The sequence below is a fragment of the Pelecanus crispus genome, chromosome 6 (assembly GCF_030463565.1).
Source record: "Pelecanus crispus isolate bPelCri1 chromosome 6, bPelCri1.pri, whole genome shotgun sequence".
Classification (NCBI taxonomy): Eukaryota; Metazoa; Chordata; class Aves; order Pelecaniformes; family Pelecanidae; genus Pelecanus; species Pelecanus crispus.
Genome location: NC_134648.1, coordinates 32,676,877 through 32,695,501, shown reverse-complemented (window position 1 = coordinate 32,695,501; position 18,625 = coordinate 32,676,877). Strand labels below are relative to the sequence as shown.

Below are 18,625 nucleotides of genomic sequence, written 5' to 3'. Positions count from 1 at the left end.
TACTTTTTTGTGGACCTACTTTTTTTATGGAGAGTCTCCTGGTCTCTGTTTAGAGTAAGTATTACCTGTTGGTCCTTTCAGTTCTGTATAACTTGGTAGACTGTCCCATCTTCTATATCAGGAATTCTACATTAAATTGTGAGATGAATCTGTACAAATCTGTTAAAAGATTTTTGCGAGTTTGCATCTGCACCTTCATTCAGCTATAATTAGGGAGAATCAGAATATCTTAAAAAGAAGGTGATGGTATGGACTTAATTTCAGCCTTAGATCCAAGCAATTTTCTATTCAAGCTGCTTTAAATTACATTTTGGTCTTTTCTCCCAGGCTTTTAAGATGTCACTGTTCTTGCAAAAAGCATGCAATTATATAACCTGTGTGAGTAACCCATGAGGAAAAGAAGAATTCCAAAAACCTCACTTTTTAACCATCATGTATTCTGCCTATTTTTTTTTTTTTTGCTTCTTGTCTGAGCAATAATAGTGGATCTTTCTGTCATCACATTCGCAGCAGTTGTATAAGAAAGTACACATGCTTTAACACTTTCTTGCTTGAGATAAAATAAAAAGAGGAGGGTAAGGTATGTGAGGAAACCAGGGGCTTTTTCTGTAAACTGTTGCTTTTTGAAGATATTTTTGTATGGCATCTTGAGATACAGCTTTTAAAATACTGCTTTATTCTTTTAATTTCCAACCTGGCTTTCTGATACTGGGTGGTAAATCACTGGTGATGGAAAGTGCTACCTCATGTAAAATTTGCTAAACCAGTTTTCATGCCATAACCCTATTAGTGCTCTTCATACTCAGCTTTTATTGACACTGAAGCTACCTTGACAATACAAGAGGACTCTGGATTTCTGTAGCACTTCTAGCCTGAACTTGCTCGCTGTGCTATCAGATTTATCTAGAACTTTCAGAGCTAGTTACTTTTAGGAAGGATGAACAGGTTGCCCTCATTGACTTTGACTTCATAATATTAGTGAGAACTATGGTAGAAAATCAGACCTAGGTAAGGTTGTGAAAAATTCACCTTTAATCTGCCTTATGAAATGAGGAGGATACTGGCTTAAGTATTTCTTTTTTTAATTTTGTTTTTGTTTTTTTCTCCCCTTATGGGGACCTGATGACTATCTATGAACTGCTCTGTCATAGGTCCAAAGATCTGTTTGTGGAAGTGCAGGGTACTAATAGGTGAATTATTGCTGTGTTTCTCATCAAGGATGTGCTCTGCGTTGCTGTGGGCCCACGGGATGAGGGTGAAGTGATTGACTATGTCTGGCTGGAGAGCCTGATAGGAAGATTGAGCCAGACACTTCGATGCAGAAAGGTAGAAGTAAAAGAGCAACAAAAAAAACCCTTGGACCACTTTGAGCTGTCTTCGTACCTGTAAACTTATTAGCTTGCCTTGTCTCACAGTGGAGTTCAGTTGAATGTTTTTTGTCTCAGCTCAAATGTGACAAAGTTCCACTGCATTTTTTTTTTGTACTGTGTAGATCTGCTTGTTACTTAAAATTAGCCTTTGTGGATCCCTTTTTCGTATATGATCTTTTCTTGTCTTTCAGTCTTTAATGGTCTCCTGATTACAGCTCTGTGCTTCTTGCTGTAAATTGCCTGCTCTTCTCTGATATTTTTATCCCTTGTGAAGCCCTGTTTTGTCCAGTGTGCAGTGTGGGGACAAAGATACAACTTTTTTTCTGTGTTTTCCAGTTCATGTGTCCTACATCAGAACAGCAGCTGGCAAAGTGCACAGTTGAGTTGGCTTCTTTGCTGGGTAAGTCAGTCATGATAAGCTATTTAAGACTGAAATCTGTTATTACAGTTCTCTTAAATGCTTGGGGTCAGAGACTTCGGTATTTAGAGTTCATGGATGTTTGATTCTCTCTGGTATCATTGAGTCTGCAAATTTTTTTTCTGTCACTTTGGGTGGTTGCTCTTATTCCCTTCCACCTTCTGCAGAACAGCATTATACTGTGACTAACCATCCTTCAGGTCTGGTGTTCTATTCACATTTCCGTTGTTTTTTATTTATTGATACCTTCATTTAAATATGTGATATGTTTTCCAGTATTTCTGCCTCTGAAAAGTTGCAGCTGAGGGTTTTTTTCCCTAAAAGTAAAGGCCTCTTCCCTTAAATTATATTTTTATGTCTCTTTTTGGAGAGAATGGAAGTAACTTGTTTTCTGTGTATTGTGACTTCTGTGAGCATTTTCAGGTGAGGTTTGTTTTGTGGGTGTTTTTTTTTTTTTTTTTTCCTCTTGCTGTAGTGTGTTAAATACAATGTTTTTCTCAGCAGGAGCTGGTGATCTGGATGCAGATGTTTTCTCCCTGGGCAACCTACTAATTTCTTAAGAAGCTTTATACACGGTTCCTTCTTTCAGAAAGCCATTCACATCTGAATATTGTGAAATTTTATTTGGGGGGGGAGGGGGGGGGCAGCAATGTAAATCTGCCCCATTCCATTTGACTGTACCAAGGAAGATCTGGTATCTTCCCTCTGTGTATATTTAGCTGCAGTTAAACACTCTTCAGCTTTACTTTTAACTTGCATGAATTTATGCAACTCTGCCTGTAGTCAAAACTATGAACAACTATTTAATCTGTTTATAGATTTAAACATTGTTTTACTGTGTTACTCTCCTCTCCTTTGGTCCTCTTTTATTAAACATTAGGCTGACTTTTATTTAGTTAGTCGTCTTTCAAGACTTGGGGCTATATGCCAACCAAATGGTATTCTTTATCTGAGTAGTATAAATCTCTTCCTACATAATATTTGTTTGTATAGTTTCAAAGCTAATAATTTTGCGTGTTTGTAAACTGCAGTCCCCTTAGGTTCGCTGTTTTACACTCATTAAGTGTTTTTACTTTGGTGGTTGTTTAGATACCAGCTATGCAAAATGTGCTGTTGGACTGAGATGATGACTATAAAAGGAAAATAATGGAACTATAGAATATTCACCTTTCTTCCTTTTCTTACAGTTTCAGATCGTGTTCCTCTGAGTGTCGTGATCAAGTCCCCAGAGAAGAGCTCCGAGAGGCTGCGTGTAAAGAATAATCCCACCTATGGCCTTCTAAAACTGCTGCTTTCTGTCTGGAAGGAGGACTTTGGGACACCTGTTCCTGTGCAGCTGATGTTCAGCAAGAAGAACATTGGTTATCTTGCAGAAGTTAAGCAGCGAGAGGTAAAGCTTATTCTGATCTGTGGAGCTGCCAGTTGTCTGATATATTCATGTAGGAGTTCTGCCTGCCCGCAGTGTTAGCTGATTGCTTGTGTGAATGAGGCCAGCAGGATCTGGTCTGGTGTTAGCTGGTGGTGTTTCTGCAGGGGCAGAGAAAGAGGACTATGTACTGCTTGTCAGTGTTTGATACCTGTCTGGGGGGCTGTCAGGAAGGCACAGTTTAATTTAGGAGCAAATGGCAAAATGGCCCATTTGGCCTGGGAGATTATGAGGACTGAACACATGTGATTTTGTAGTTGGTTGCATTCACGTGTCTGATATCATTTCATTTTTGCATTCATATTGGTGTTATCTTAGAAGATCCCCAACTCTGAACCCTATCTAGTTGCAGGCTAAAACCAGCTTATTTTGAAAGGTAAGAAAAGAATTTTTCAGGCTGTTCTTGAGCACGCAGGAATTAAATACTTGGTGTGTTTGGAAACTGAGGATTAGAAATTTTGAGACTTTATGGTAGGATACAATGTACAAACTAAAGGAATTTTGTTCACTCATTTTGGATGTTGCTCTTTGGTGTCCTTTATTGCCGCACCCAGATAAATAATACGCTTTCTCCTTTCATTTCTTTTTTCCACATTCCGATCCAACAAGAAAAACATGAATTGTATAGAGATAAAGAACACAAAAAATCCATTTCTTTTTGAGTTGTTGATATCTTTTTCTCTTTTGCAGTGGGATTTGTTCCTTTCTGTGCTTCATGGTCTTGTAGAACATGAACTAATGAGAACTAGTGAAATACAGAGCTGCTTGCATAGCCTCGAAGAGCACCCTTGGCCCTCAGTAAGTAATTGGATGTGTGTGAACAATAGGTGAAATAAAAAGTAAAGCTACATCAAGAGTCAGTCTTTGTAGTTCTGTTTCGTGTAGATGAAGCCCATAACCTTCCCTATCTATAGTTTGTGCTTAATGCAGCAGCAGGGCTGGCTTCCAACAAGCTTGTTACTGTTACTAGTGTTTGGCTGAAATCCATGCTTGTGTGAATCCCAGCATTTCCCATTCAGCAGAAACGTTTCCAGGAAAACTGTAAACCAGTTTGGAGACCAGCTGGCTCAGTTGCCAGCTCTCAGTTCTAGCCTGAATGTGTTTGCTGTGCTTCAGCTGAGAATGACATGTTGGGAACCGACCAGGCTCGCATTAAACCTCTTTGCCTCCTACCATCAGAATGTGAGAGGAGCCAGACTGTTCTAGCCAGAGTCAAACTGTAGGAAACCACTCAAGTCCCTTGCTAAAAAGTGGACAGTATTTCAAGGCTGGTGAGCACTTGCATATTGGAGATGTTTAACCACTTAAACTGTGGCAGTGATCTTTTCTGAGAAGGGTGTGGGGATTAGAGGACAGGCATTCATCTTTACAATCAGTGTTGTAGCTTGTCTAGGTTTCTGCACTGGAAAACAATCAACAGCATGTTTAACCTTGTAAAGTTCTTTACTAGAAAAATTAAGTAAGTGTCTTTGTCGACATTTGTTAATAAGGGTTCTCTGTTTTGTATCTGTTTGTTACAGAATTTCGTAAAAGAACTGGAAATGCTGTCCAGAGTATTTATATCAGAACATCATATAGAAGAGCCCAGGACTAACCCTTGTGAGCTGACCAGACAATCTCTAGGTACTGTGACAGCACAAAGTTAGTGGAGGTGGACTCTCTGTGGACAAAAATGACTGATGAGGATGCAAATGGAATTTTTAGTGTTTCTGAATGCATTGTGAGCTCTTTGTTGGGAGCATACTGCAGATAAGAGGTCACTTTGTGCAAAACCTGCACTCGTCTTTCTGTTCACGGATGTTTTGCTGTGGTGACTATGCTGAAGGATTTACATCAGCAAATGGATCTCCCAAGTCAAAAGTCCTTTAAGCACCTTGATCGTGGCTCGGAGCAGCCGTTTTTTAGACTCATAGACACTTTTTGTATTTGCGCAGCAAGAGGCTGTGACCAAACCCAGGAATCAGTTCAAGTGGACAAGTTACTTCATGATCAGAGAGATGGTTTCCTGGTGGCTGTCTCTTCTCTTAACTTAATGTGATTGCTCATGCTGTCTTTTAACAAAGACCATACTGTCAGGGGAGGGGAAAGGTGAACCTGTATGACGTGGAGATGAGCCTATATTTATTTTTTGTTGTAAGCTCAATTTTGAAGGTTTGATTTTAATTTTTTTTTAAGATTCATTTTAAAAGTTAAACCACATTAAATATATACACCAGAACATTGACGGCATTATTCTTAAAGGATGTACATGCTTAAGTGTTTTTTCCATCTCTTGTTGGAAACAACTTGTAATTTCCTGGGGTTTTTAATAGAAATAAGGGAGAAAATATCTGTTTATATTTTTTACTGAAGACAGATGACAGTATTTTTTAAGACGCTTTTATAGTATGTGAACATAAATGGCATCTGGCTGCTATTCACTGTTTTTTATAATCCTTCTTGCCTTGAGTTTGGGTTTTATCAGACAGGAAGTGCTGCAGCAAGAATACTACAGCCTGGAAGAACAGACAAAAAAAAAAGCAGTGAAAAAGCACTGTGACTTCCTCTGGAGAGCTGGTGTTGAAAGGAATCCTTTCCGTGGAGGACAGTGGGTGTTTTCTGCCCTTGTGGATAGATCATCAGTAAGGGTGTGACCTCCCGTGCACCCTGCAAGTATTTCCTTAAACTGGGGTTTGTGGTAGGGACTGCTGGTGGTTAGCAGAATATGATTAGGTGCTCGTTAACTGTCACATGGGATTTCCCCCCCTCACCCCTGTAGCAGTGAGGATATTACTTCCTTTTGTCTAGAAGTGTCCTATTAGTGCAGGTTTTTTCAGGAAGCAAATACTGTCTTATGTAAGAACAACATCTGGACAAAGCGAAGCCCAGGGCTTTTTAGTGTGCTGATTAACTTACCTCTTCCTTTGCATAAGGTGAGAAAAGGTAACAGGCTGAAGTCAGAGATTTAAGAAAAAACACAAACACAACTATATTAGGTAGAACTGTGGCTTCTGTTAAAATATATTGTGATACAGAGAGAGAAACAATAGAGGCACATCAGTGTCTGAACTGTATTGAGATTTTTCTTGACTTGGTTACTAAGCACTGCATTGAAAGATTTGGCATGTTCCATGTACATGCCTTATTTTAGGGCTTTTCTGATGTGAATGACGTAGAGGGGCCCTAGAAGTAGGCATGCTGGGTATGCAGCAAGAACATGGTAATACAAATTGAAATAGCAAGTACACTATACGGCTCCCTGAGGCTGAGTATGATTTGACATTTTGCTGCGGATCTCATTTGAAGTTGTTTTTTGTCATAATAAACATGATTAAATGTCCTGTTTTGTGTTCAAGCTGTTGATATATATATATATAACCTCTTTGTACTGGGGTGAAAAGTACCGAAAAAAAAAAAAAAAAAAAAGTGCCTTGCCACAAAGCATGGGACAGAGAAAGTATAGTAATATCTCCTGTTTGGCCTGCTGCTTTGCTTATATTGAAATAGAACGTTATTTTGTTACATGAGGGGGGGAGTGGAAGTAAGTGGGGAAGAAGCTGGAATCCATAATGGTGAAAAAGGTGCTCTCGGCTCTGGAACTGACTTTGAGTACTGTAAAACTGTTTGCGTAGATACTGTGGCCGCAGCTGTTTTCATGAACTCAACATACCTGAATTATCCTTCTCTAATACAACATGCTTGGCAATCTTTATTTAAAAGGTGACCAAGCCCCAGGAGCAGTTTACTACATCCAGACAGCATAGGTGTGCCCTATGGGGCAGAAGACAGTTGCTTCTTCAGTGGGAACCAGCAGGTAAGAAAAATCTCTGTTTCCATGTTCTTATGTGTTAATGCAGTTACTGTAGTTCCTGGGTATCCCATGGTACTCAGCCTTGGTTGCTCCGTAAAGCCAGACACTGACTTTGCAGCTAAACCTTTGGAACACTGGTGTAGCACGCAGTTTTCTGCCTAGGGATACTCAGCAGTGGGACCCCTCTCATGAGGACGCGTGACTCTCTGCAGTCCCGCTGGGCTGGTAGACTCCTCTCGGGGTGCTTCAAGCATTGTACCCCTGCTCCTGCGTGCTGCCTCTAGCTGTGGCGCTGCAAGGAGGAGAGCACTAGGGAGAAGAGAGCTCAGAGCAAGCTAGGTCAGTGTGTGGCCTTCCTTCTGTCAGTCTTTCCTTCTGCAAACTCACAACTCTCAAAGGAAAATGAGGAAAAATGGCATTATATTAACTTCCTTCTGGATGTTCAGGTCAGAGGAGCTGTGTAACTGGACTCAGGAAGAAGCTTCAGCCAGTGCCTCATTTCAAAACAAAACCAAACCAATCCCTTTGTTTGGACGAGGCACTGTGTCACAGAAACCAAATTTAAGCAGTGACTGGATTCTTGACTCTTGTGCCACAAATTCATATTCAATGCACATTCCTCAGCAGGGAAGTAGGAGACCTACATCTTTTATCACAAGCTAGCCTTTATGTGATTTCTCCATCCAGCATAGTTCCATAGATGGGTATCTTAACTGAAGCAAAATAACGTGGAGCACATTTTCTTGTGTAGAAAATACCATTTATTGTGGATATGAAAATAGCAATCTTGATTGATTAAGAGCAGAGATGCAACAGTAGGTGGTACAATACAATTGGTTTGATCATCTACTGCTCAGCAGTAACTTACAGGAAGTTGGGTTTTGCCCATTCTAGATTAACAAATTAGATATCTGCAGGGTTTTTATTTCTTCCTTCCAAACAAACCAATGCCGTACATTAACAGGTACCATAAAATGTTATATTTGCAAAAGAAAACATTCATATAAATAGGCTTTTTAGTATCAATTGAAGATTGTATTAAAAAAAAAGTTATATTAATTCAATACTGATAAAAATAAAACTTAGCTTCGATAGCATATAAAACCGCTTCAAAACAAGCATATATAAATAACTTAATTTGTAAACATAGAAAAAAATCTTATGTATATATAAAAATAAACATCTGATGTACTGTACAATAAGACATTATCCTTCATAGGCACTGGCATCATTGATCAACAGGAGTCCCCCTAGGTGTTTTTCCTACAAAAACTGCTTTATCACTAGTGCCATGTCCAAAATAAAAGGGAAAAAAAGCAAAGCACTGAGCAAATCTTTTGTGGATTGCATGAAGGCCTCCCCTACCTCCTCCGGAAATCCATGGAAGCAGCACTGGGGACAGAGCCAATACACTGTGCTGCTGTTTCTGCTCATTTTTTTTCTAGGGCTTTTATGTACTGCCTTGTTCACTTGTTTCCACCAAAAGGGAGGGACTGTGTGACAGGTTGCAAATCTGGAAATGTCTTTTCGCTCAGTTGCAGAAAACTTTTTGCCGGATTGCCCCTTTTTCCTCGAGGGGCTATGGAAGATGCATGGCACTTGAAGTGAACCATGCCATGACCCAGTTTGGCAGGCTTTTAAGAAAAGGCCAGGCCTCACCAAAAGAGACCAGTAATATTATTGGTGTTAAGATTGTAACCATGACCATCTAAAGACTAAAACAAAGCAAATTTGTAAGTGAAAAGTTTTTGTTATCCTACCTGGTACGGTTTAGGGGCGGGGGGGGAAAGCCTTGGGCTGGTATGTCTCAAAACTGCTATTTTCTTAAATACCAATTTAAAATAGCTATTATCTTTTATTTTAAAACTTAATGTATTACTAACAGGAAGTAACGTAGAAGCTGAGAGCCAAAATTACACCTGTGCAAAGATACAGTAAAAGTGGTCTTGGCTCTTGAACTCAAAGGTGGGAAGTGCAGCTAACTTCACTGTATGCTGGGAAAATGCATCTTTTACTGAAAGTCACTGTGTTAAAGTAGCAGATGCTGACTCTGGTTAAGGTGGCTGCTTGAATACATACCTCTCACTTGACAGATTTAAAGTGCAACAGCTTCTTGAACAATGTAGGCTTTTTTGAGCTACAGAAAGCATATCATAGCAGCTTTTATTGCTTAGATATCTATAGTGATTCTTTACCGTTGTGCTGAAGAACTAAATGAAGTTATTCAGATACTTGAGTTGGTTGTATTTTTGTTTAATTCTAGGAATGTGTGATCAAACTAGGGTGTGTGTTGAACAAACATGTAAAGCCTGACAGCAGGATTGCTGGACTAAGTTCAACAGAAATACCATGAGGTAACTGAATGGGAAGAGTCTATATTCACTGCAGTGAGACAGCTGGCTGTGTAATGAACAAAGTGCATTAAGACTATGACCAGGCTAGATTTTCAACTCTTAATGCATTTGGGTGAAGGTATGGAATGGCTGATGGAAAAAGCGATTGTGGAAAAATGCTGGAGCTACTCTTCTTTGCAGGATTTAAATTCTAGAAATAAGCTCATTACTCAGTATTACTCCCTATTAATGACAAAGCGTCACTGTTTACAACTGTCAGTTTGGTTTCTTTATTTGAAAGCACCTAATTCTGCAGCACAGTAAAACTGTATCCTGAGGTGTGGTGGTTTCCACTGATGCTGCATAGTGTAGTGGCAACCTGAAATACCTTACGCTGGCTGCAAGCAGTCAGCCAATTACAAGAGGAAAATCTATCCAGGGCGATAGGATGACTAGTGGATAGCATGCTGGTTTAACTTCCCTTCTCAAGGGGAAGTATAGCCAGCTAGCTAAGTTTAAATGCTTTATCTGCACTGTTAGGAATTCTGCATTTGATACTTATCTCAACCTTAGAACGTGGCTTTGCAGCTCTACTCAAGAGCTTGTAAAAGGTCTCAAGCCATATGTGTACTGTTTCCAGTTTGTAGTGCATTTCCTTGCTTCCGTGGCCTTTTTCTCAGTGCTGCCTAAACCTTCTTAAAGAAGAAAGGTTGATCTTTGAAGCTCCTTGGAAACAAATTAAAGAATACACTTTTGCATGTAAGATGCTGGCTATTGTAAAGCAAAGTCTCTTCCCTCTGCTCTTTATAGAGACAGCACACCTTCCTGCTGTTCCATGGAGGTTTTCCACAGCTGTCTCCAGGACAGGTTCCCCATGAAACTTGCTGGGTTTCTTCTGAGCAGCATTGGCTAAAATAAATGATCCATTTTTGTAACTATACTTTTGTAAAGTCCAATGTTAGTGGTTAGGCTCCTCAAGTGAGGCTTGATTGTGATTGTCCTATGAGCCAGCATTTTACATTACCCTTCCAGATGTTTGTGTCCCTTCGTGAGCTTTCAGCTGCTGTTATGTGTCCAGTTTTGTACCAAACACTAACTAGCAAGAAAGTGTGCCAGTCGAGCAATCACCAGAGGCTGTCGCTTAGCAATGGAACTCAGGAGCCTTGCAGGGATAGCCGGGGCACCAAGATCCACCTGCAGGAATTGGAAGAAAGGCCGCATGTTGGGATTTGTACCTGGTTTTGAACAAAATAATTCTCCAGCCTGGAATAGCTCTGAGGTTGCAAGTACACGTTAAGCACAGAAGTAGTTTACAGCCACATGCTGTCATTACTGTGTGGTTTGTATCTTTTCCTTCCCAATACTCCATAGACTTTCAAAGCTTGCTATTCGATGTTACTTTCAGCAGGTATGACCCACACCGCCTTTGAGTTTGAGCTTAGATTAAATATTACTCGCTTGAGATAGATACAGTGTTACTCAAAATGCATACGCATATACTAAAGTGCAATATAAAATGCATAATAAAACTTTAAAATGCGTATACATTACACATTGTGTGGTAAAATGTGTATACTAATTACTAAATTTAAAGATAATATTTGTTTAAATTGTATCTTAAAAACATGTTTCATGTAGGTAAGTTTTAAAGGACTAATGCCATTTAGCTCTCATGTGAGCACTTCAAAATAAATTATATGCATCATGGTAGTCTCTTCTGGACATTTTTAAGTACTTGGTACCACTGTCTCAGAGAGAGCCTACTTTTCAGCTGAGTCTGTAATAAATGGATGGCAGGATTTTCTTAACTGGAATCCTAATCTTGACTTCTCTTTTGTATCTATTAAGTGTGAAAAATTAATGACTTTAGTTAGAAAAAGTTAACAACTGTTTCCATGCATTTGGAAAATAGTATAACCCAAGATGGACTTCCGGTGTCTGCAGCAAGATGAAAATGCAAACGAGACTGTCTCCATACTGGCTCACCATCCATGTCAGAACACACAGTGTACTAAAATTGCTGATAAATCCTTACAGAAGACTTGTGGTATCCAAGGGAGCAGCTTTAGATGCTGTAAAAACTTGGGATCATGTGCTTAAGCACAATCCTAACAAGATTCTCTCGGCATTACTGTACATCATGCTAGATAAGTGTGACATAGACGTGACTTTTACGGTCACTTCATAAACTTCATGGAGCGTAGCATAAGGATTATATTTTCTGTTTCTTACCAGCTCTTAAGTGTTCCAATATGTAATAGCTTTTTGCATTCACAGTTGGACATACAGCAAAAATCTTACCTGTGCCATGTAAATAACTCTGGTGATATCTCTTCCATTCACTACATCAGGTTCCAGTATCCAAGCACTTGGCAAAATCTCCCCTCTCACCACTTCTTTACAAGGGTGAGGCATGGATGCATCATAGACAGACTGAATAGCCAAGACAGACAGATTCTCCTGCATGTGACAAAGTGTAAAGATGACAATTTGGAAAAATTTTTAGGCATATAGTAAAGTTTTCTTTCTTTGCCATGAGGCATATTGCTCATATTACTTACTTAAAAGAGCTCTTTTAATAAGAAATTGTATTTCTTATGTTATTTTATTAAATAATTTTTTGTCATAATCATGCACGTTTGTAACCAGAATATACCGTGTAACACTGGTGTTACTGCCTAACCGGGCTTGGTTGACAGCTGTCATTCACAAGAGGGTTTTATACATAATTCACTTGTGCTGTATCAGCGTGGCTTTTCTTCCTACTACACTGTCGCTTCTGGAAATACGAGCATGCCTTTCCTTCCTTCTCTCCTTTGTCCTTGAACCATGAGTTCAGAACAATTACTCCTCTATGCTTCAGAGACAATGTTCACTTTACCTCTTTGGCTTCTACAGTAATGCAGCAGAAATCCCGGGGTTGCTTTAGGTAACATAGGGAGGTATCGGTCACTAAATATACTGTGAAAAAAACCACGCAAAAACAAAAATAGGCAAATTAGGCTTTGACAACTTCCCCACCCCTTAAATGCGCATGCATATTTTATTTTGATTTCTTGTTGCCTAAGAGCAGAGCTCTAGTTATTATGCTATAATGTGTCATTAAGATACTTTTTCAAGCTACCTAAGATTTATTTTGGCTTTTGACAAACCCCTGTCTCTAGCTGTACTTCTGCAGTGAGATGTGTTTAATATTATCCTCACTGTGGAAAAGTCTTGCAAAACTGAAGTTCCCACATTAAGTAATGAAATTTGTTGGCTCAAACCTGAAGAAATGAAATAACAACAACTTTTTTCCTGGCTGCTGACAACCTGAGCTGAGAAAGGACATAATGGTAACAGTGGCTGCTCGTTAGTGTTGATACTCACCCAGCTGAATATGGCTGGTTACCTTCCTGTGTATTCGAGCTGTGTTGATAGTTCTGTCGTACAGATGCCGTTTGCCAGGATCTCTCACTAGTCCCCACACGCAGGGAAGAGGTCTTTCTATCACTCCTGCTCCCAGAAATCCATGCCTTGTTGCTGAAGGGAAGACTTTGTAGTAAACCAGCACCTCTTTTTCTGTACATTGATATCTGGCAAAGACAAATGAAAGGTATTTTGCACGCAAGAGGGCCAAGTACACAAAAAGGCCTCCCCTTATAAAGATCTGCCATAAACTTACTTCCAACCAGCTGCTGCTTGGCATGTGTAGAGATTCCTCAGGTTATGAGAGCATGCTGCCATTACCTTAGAAAACAATGACAAACGTACAGGTAAGAGAAAGTTGTATAAACTATGAATTGTGTTCAGCTTGTACACGCTGCTACGCTGTCTTCTACTCAAACTACTAAGCTGGCTTTACCACAAATAGTTTTAGAGTGCTAGTAATCCCTAGGGAGTATTAACAGCCAGACTGACTTGCCTGCCTTATTCTCTGCTGAAGGAGGATAAGCCTGTATACCAGCCTAAACTACTGTGAGAAAATGGGAGATGGGGAGCGTGGCTCTCCAAATGATGTTGAAGTCATTCTACCTATCTCAAATACGAAGCTGGTCTGCTTTCCTTCTAACTACACACTCGCATCCTGTCATACGCAGATACGTAAAACCTGCACTGTAGGACTTCTTGGACGCTAGAGGAGTTCAGCAGTTTCACCAGCTTCACTCGAACGTTTCAGCTAAACACGCAGCAGTCTCTTCTGACCCCCACTGCTGCAGCCTGGCTCACCTTCCCCCACCATTTAAAACTGCTCAGTGTGTCTCCCTCTAACTGGCAAATAGGTAACAGTGTAGAACAACAAGGCTCGTCCCACCCATTTTTGCCACAACTTCCAGTAGGAGGGTTAGGAGTAAGTGAAAACTCTGCTTATTTGCTTACCTCAGTGGTAGCATTAGCCAAGATATGTTTGGATAAATCTTGGTATCCTTTTGTTGAAGAGGAGCTGACAGAAATAGTTAATCCATGAGTGAACCTACAGCTGATGCTACTAGAAGGAAGGGGTGGCTGAATTCTGCTGGCTTCTGCAGGAAACAAAAAAGCCGGAGGGGAATACAAAAAAATAAAAAGGAAATCCACCACTGTACTGCAGTTGTCAGGATGTAAACCCTCCACTGGAGCACCCAACCCACCTGATCCTGATGCAGGACTGATAATATCCCTTGTCTAGACAATCTGTGTATTGGTAATTACACTGCAGTTACATCTTGCCTTACTCAAGTTTAACGGTTGTTACCACATGTAAGCTAATAAAATAACCTAAAGAAGAATAGGCAACATCAGTCTTGAGGGTAAAACTAAGAACTTGCGTGTACAATCCTATACTCATTGCAGTTTTAGCCCCCAGGCCTTCCTGGTTCATTCAAAGCATTACCCCCATACCCTCTCAGAACGCTGTACTTTGATGTTACCACATCAAAAGACCAACTTCAGAGGGACCAAATCAGCATTTACTTTTTTCAAGAAATTCTGAGCAAGCTCTGGCTACTGGTGGACTATTTTTCTGAAGTCATGTAATGGTAGGGGCATCCTCAGACTACCTACAAATTAGATTTTGATTTGCAAAAATGACAACTCTCATTAAGCTTTGGGATACAACTCAAACATGAGCAGATGTATGTTTTACTTACCCAGTGTTGAATCCTTCTGTAGTTGCTCTAACACATAAAGCTGACTGTTTCTAACAGCTGAACGACCTCGTGTATCTCTTGAAAGCAAAGCATTTCCAGAAGAAACCTGATGAGAAGAGCAGCAGAAGTGGGAGATTTTGGTGTGAACTGGGAAAAATAAATTATGTTACATAGCAAGCGGAGTATTCGTAGCAAATCTGCCTTACAAGGTTGGAAGCTTCTCTTTATCGTAAGGTAACTCCTTTGCCTTTCCCCTGGTTATGAAATGATAGCTCGACTCAGGAGGTTTAGCAAACCAAGTGTGAGGAGCTAGCATAGGTGCATACTCCAGAAAGTACCATCAGGAAAGTTCATGTTCACACACACAAACTCTTAAGTCAACGTATGCATCATTGAGGGAGGCATGCTGAGAATACGAGGTTCTGGTTTATCACAAGAAAAGGCTTGTTGTTTCCAAAACATTTGGCAGATAGTGGCATTACTGACACTACTAACACTATCTCGTTTTTATGAGAGTGTAAAAAAAAAGCCACTCGGAAAAATAAAAGTGTCACTGTCCTTTGCAATTACACAGTAATGCTTCCTCCGCTCCATGTCACCCCCTCTGTGTTCTAGTGACACAAATTTGTCCTGCTTGATAGCGGTGACAGAATACGAACCATCTCAAGAAAGGCTTCTGTTCCTACATTCTCTCTGTTACTGTTGAAGCATCAGGAGACGACAGTCTCGCAGGGCAGTTGTTTCTCACCTGTCCCTCCTGGCTGCTGAGGTTACTTGCAGCGTACGTAGCAGCATTACTGCTGTTGTAACCAGACGTTGGGCCAGAGGAGAGGCTGAGGCTGGAGTCTGTACATAAAGTGCTTGTGCTTGCGAGAGTCTTCAGCCTTGCTTCTTCCTGTAGTAGGTAGGTACCACAGTATCACAAACAAAAAAAAACCCACAAAACTTACCTTGCACAACAGCTAGTCAAATCAATAATGCCACTGAAAGATGAAAGAGGACTAATCTAAAGAAGTCCAATTTCTTTCAAGGAGGGTTTGACAGGACAAAAGCTGTTGCCATACAGAAAGTATTACATAAGCGGGCTTGTTTGAAAGACTGAGATTGTGTAAGCCGCAGAGCAAATCACCCTGTAAAACCTGGCAGTCGGGGAAAATGCAGCTTCTGCTGCTGCTGTTCTTCACATACGAGAGTCCGGGCTATCAAACCAATGCTAGGGTCTTTTGAAGGGAAAAGAGAAGTTTAAAAAAAGATCTCTTTTCAGTCCCGTTTGTTGCTCTCTGCCTACTTCTCGAGTAGCCCCTGACTTAACTTGCTGGTCAAATGTAGTTGTTAAAAACTGAAGGTTCTACTTTAACCAATGCAACTACTCAATGCCAGCTCAGAAAATGAAATAAAAATTACTTAAAATACTGAGAACTTCAAGATTATTTATACTTTCAAGGGCAGTTTTAAGTTTGGTTTTCCAACTCAGGTGAAGTACGTCCGCATTTCACAAGAAAAATACAGCAGCAGACGTGGTAAGATCCAGTCATCCAGTGGAGGTGCCTGAATTCGAGGTGCCCTAAAGGGTGCAGAGCGATGAAATGAGTGTTCACCACATTTTGCACCATGTACACGTATGAGGAGAGGTCCGCAGCTACGACTGAAGCTGCTACTGCATGAAAGTATAGTCAGAAACCGGGCAGAACAGACCCATCCTAACAAGGTATTGTCCTTGCATCCGGGAGACAAATGCACAGACTTGGGACAGTGCAACAAAGGGTATGGGTAATGGGTAACAAAGTGCAGAAGCAAAACCAAAGGGACAGGACAAATACAGACACAGAGGACAACCTACAAAGAGAAACGGAAAAAAAGGAAAGAATGAAGGCCTTTGTGTTTAAGTATATACTGAAATAAACTCAGTTTACCTTAGCAAAACTTCCATAGGGTGGGCAGATGCCCCACAGGATGGCTGTGTAAGCTCGATCCAATGAGAAAACATTAGGAGTTTCTTGTACATAAAACATAGCTTCAGGAAGATGTAGTCCAGAAGCATGAACAGTATCAGTTCAGTATTACTGCGATTTTTTAAAGCACAAGTCTGCATTTAATTCTTTGGTTTTTCTATGCTGATGTGTATCAAACAGGAGAATTATCAGTTCAGTATTACTGCGATTTTTTAAAGCACAAATCTGCATTTAATTCTTTGGTTTTTCTACGCTGATGTGTATCAAACAGGAGAATTACTTAGCCATGGAAAGGTTTCTTTTAAAAAAAAAAATGCATCGATGTGAATAATGCATTATGGTTTCCTCTATAATGCTCACCTTCTGTAACTGAGAAAATATTTGCTCCCGTATACGCCTTTTTTCTTGCTCAGCTCTCTCCCGAAGTTTGTCTCTAGCTCGTGCAATTTCAGTTTTGGTTTCCTCTCGTGCCCTCTGGTAGTCTCGGAGCAACAGTTCAATGTCTGAAGGATGCTGAATGCTTCTTCTTTTTGGTTCTTGAACTCTGTAAGGATAGGTAAGTGGGGGAAAACACACATAATTACTTGAAATCGGGTCACCTGACAAAATACCATAGGAAAATCATCTTTCAACACGGAACAGGAAAATTTGCCAGAAAAGCATTTAAAAACCACAACATTATCCTCCAAATGAAGTTTCTATTTGCTCACTAAAGGCCGCATGGACATTAACCTTGGAAAATTATTCAGATTCCAAGCCCAGTTTACCACTGAGATTACTCCAGCAATTGCACTGGTTTCTAAGTCAGCTCTCTGTATAATCTAAGGTTACTGCTTTGGCATATCACACGCAAAATAATTGTGTTGGAAAAATAACTGTCTCCTGACCTACCACAAAGGAAGCAAAAGTCATTTAAGGGATATGGTGGGGGATGAGAAACTCAAATTCTAAATGGTGAAGGGTTGCAGAACTTCTTTGATATTTAACATGAAACGTAACTATTTCATGTGGCTTTTAAGTTAGTGAAGGAGTAAGAGGACAGATTGGTCTATAATGAGTCAAGACTGAATACTTGGCTGTCCCCATACATCATACACATAAAATAAATTAAGACACTTGTTATGGACTGAAATAAGCTAGACGGAAAATTTTAATGAATGTTTTCTGAAATCAGGCATGCGTTTTTCCTGAAAGCACTTTCTATCCCAAAGTTTAACACTTCCACATTGAGAGGAATTCTTCTGCCACAGAAGTCTCAGATGTCAGTGAGAACCACTAATGTGCACCCATTGTGAACACTGTTAATGTGCATCAGGCCAAAAGAGAGGTTTATAATGTCCTACCTGGTATTTTCCACCACATCTCTTCTCAGTTGCTGCAGATATTCTCGGCGTCTGCTGGGGAGATCTAGATCCCTCTGAGTTGCATCCAGCGTCTGCAACAGACTCAGATGCTTTTGAGGACTCAGACTCCGGCTTCTTTGGTATCTTTGCAGCCTTTTTTCTCTTTCCTTCCTCAGAGTTTCAATAGTCCTCATGTGTCTGGCAGGGAAACATGATTAGAGCTACAAAATGCACCCTGCAATGTTGCATTTTCTGATTTTTTAAAAACACTTAAATATTAGGTAGCTTTGTAATGTAAAATTTACAGGAATCTAATACCATACACTCCCCTTGCAAATACCTCTTTGGCCACATGCTGACAGATGATGCAGAAATTCTAAAACTCCACTGCTTTTATAACAGTAGGAAATGCATAAGAGGGTCTTGGTTACTGCTTGTAATGGCTGAGAGGCAAACTGAGGATGGAGACTAAGGTAGCTACTTCTAAATTTTTTAGTTACAACAACTTCCTAAACAGAGTTCTATAATCCAGTGACAAGAATCTGGGATCTTTATTTTTTTCATAATTTATTTTATATATTTATGGATTTTTAAAATTTGTTTTTGCATATTCATACAGCAGCATTTATTCACAGAGGCATGAATGAGATATTCCCATAAATAGGATGTATCAATTATTTTTGCATTGCAGTAAATCAATGAAATATATTGCCATGATCACCAGGTACACATGATCACTCTCACAGCTGCCAGAAATTTTCAGAGCGGGGTGACACTAGATTTGAATTAGACCGAATCTTGTACTTTTCCCTATTTTCTTGAAGTAACCCCCAAATTTTGTCTTAAATGCATCACTTAACTGTGATACTTATATATTTAACTTAT

General features: G+C 40.0%; 2 protein-coding genes across 2 annotated transcripts in view; one reads left to right on the top strand and one right to left on the bottom strand.

Annotated features, from left to right (window-relative positions):
* The window catches only part of CDAN1 (codanin 1), a 31,915-nt gene extending 26,953 nt beyond the window's left edge, over nt 1-4,962 (top strand). The window contains exons 24-28 of the mRNA XM_075712512.1: nt 1,219-1,326; nt 1,707-1,770; nt 2,976-3,178; nt 3,905-4,012; nt 4,735-4,962. Of these exons, the coding sequence (XP_075568627.1) occupies nt 1,219-1,326; nt 1,707-1,770; nt 2,976-3,178; nt 3,905-4,012; nt 4,735-4,860 (609 nt within the window). The 3' untranslated portion in view covers nt 4,861-4,962. The remainder of the gene's footprint in view (nt 1-1,218; nt 1,327-1,706; nt 1,771-2,975; nt 3,179-3,904; nt 4,013-4,734) is intronic.
* A 5,467-nt stretch (nt 4,963-10,429) lies between these two features.
* STARD9 (StAR related lipid transfer domain containing 9) overlaps nt 10,430-18,625 on the bottom strand; it is a gene marked incomplete at its 5' end in the record, with an annotated part of 117,701 nt that continues 109,505 nt past the window's right edge. Inside the window, 10 exons of the mRNA XM_075713029.1 lie at nt 10,430-10,531; nt 11,639-11,797; nt 12,219-12,298; nt 12,707-12,912; nt 13,002-13,066; nt 13,697-13,839; nt 14,446-14,551; nt 15,194-15,340; nt 16,758-16,941; nt 17,741-17,938. Of these exons, the coding sequence (XP_075569144.1) occupies nt 10,430-10,531; nt 11,639-11,797; nt 12,219-12,298; nt 12,707-12,912; nt 13,002-13,066; nt 13,697-13,839; nt 14,446-14,551; nt 15,194-15,340; nt 16,758-16,941; nt 17,741-17,938 (1,390 nt within the window). The remainder of the gene's footprint in view (nt 10,532-11,638; nt 11,798-12,218; nt 12,299-12,706; nt 12,913-13,001; nt 13,067-13,696; nt 13,840-14,445; nt 14,552-15,193; nt 15,341-16,757; nt 16,942-17,740; nt 17,939-18,625) is intronic.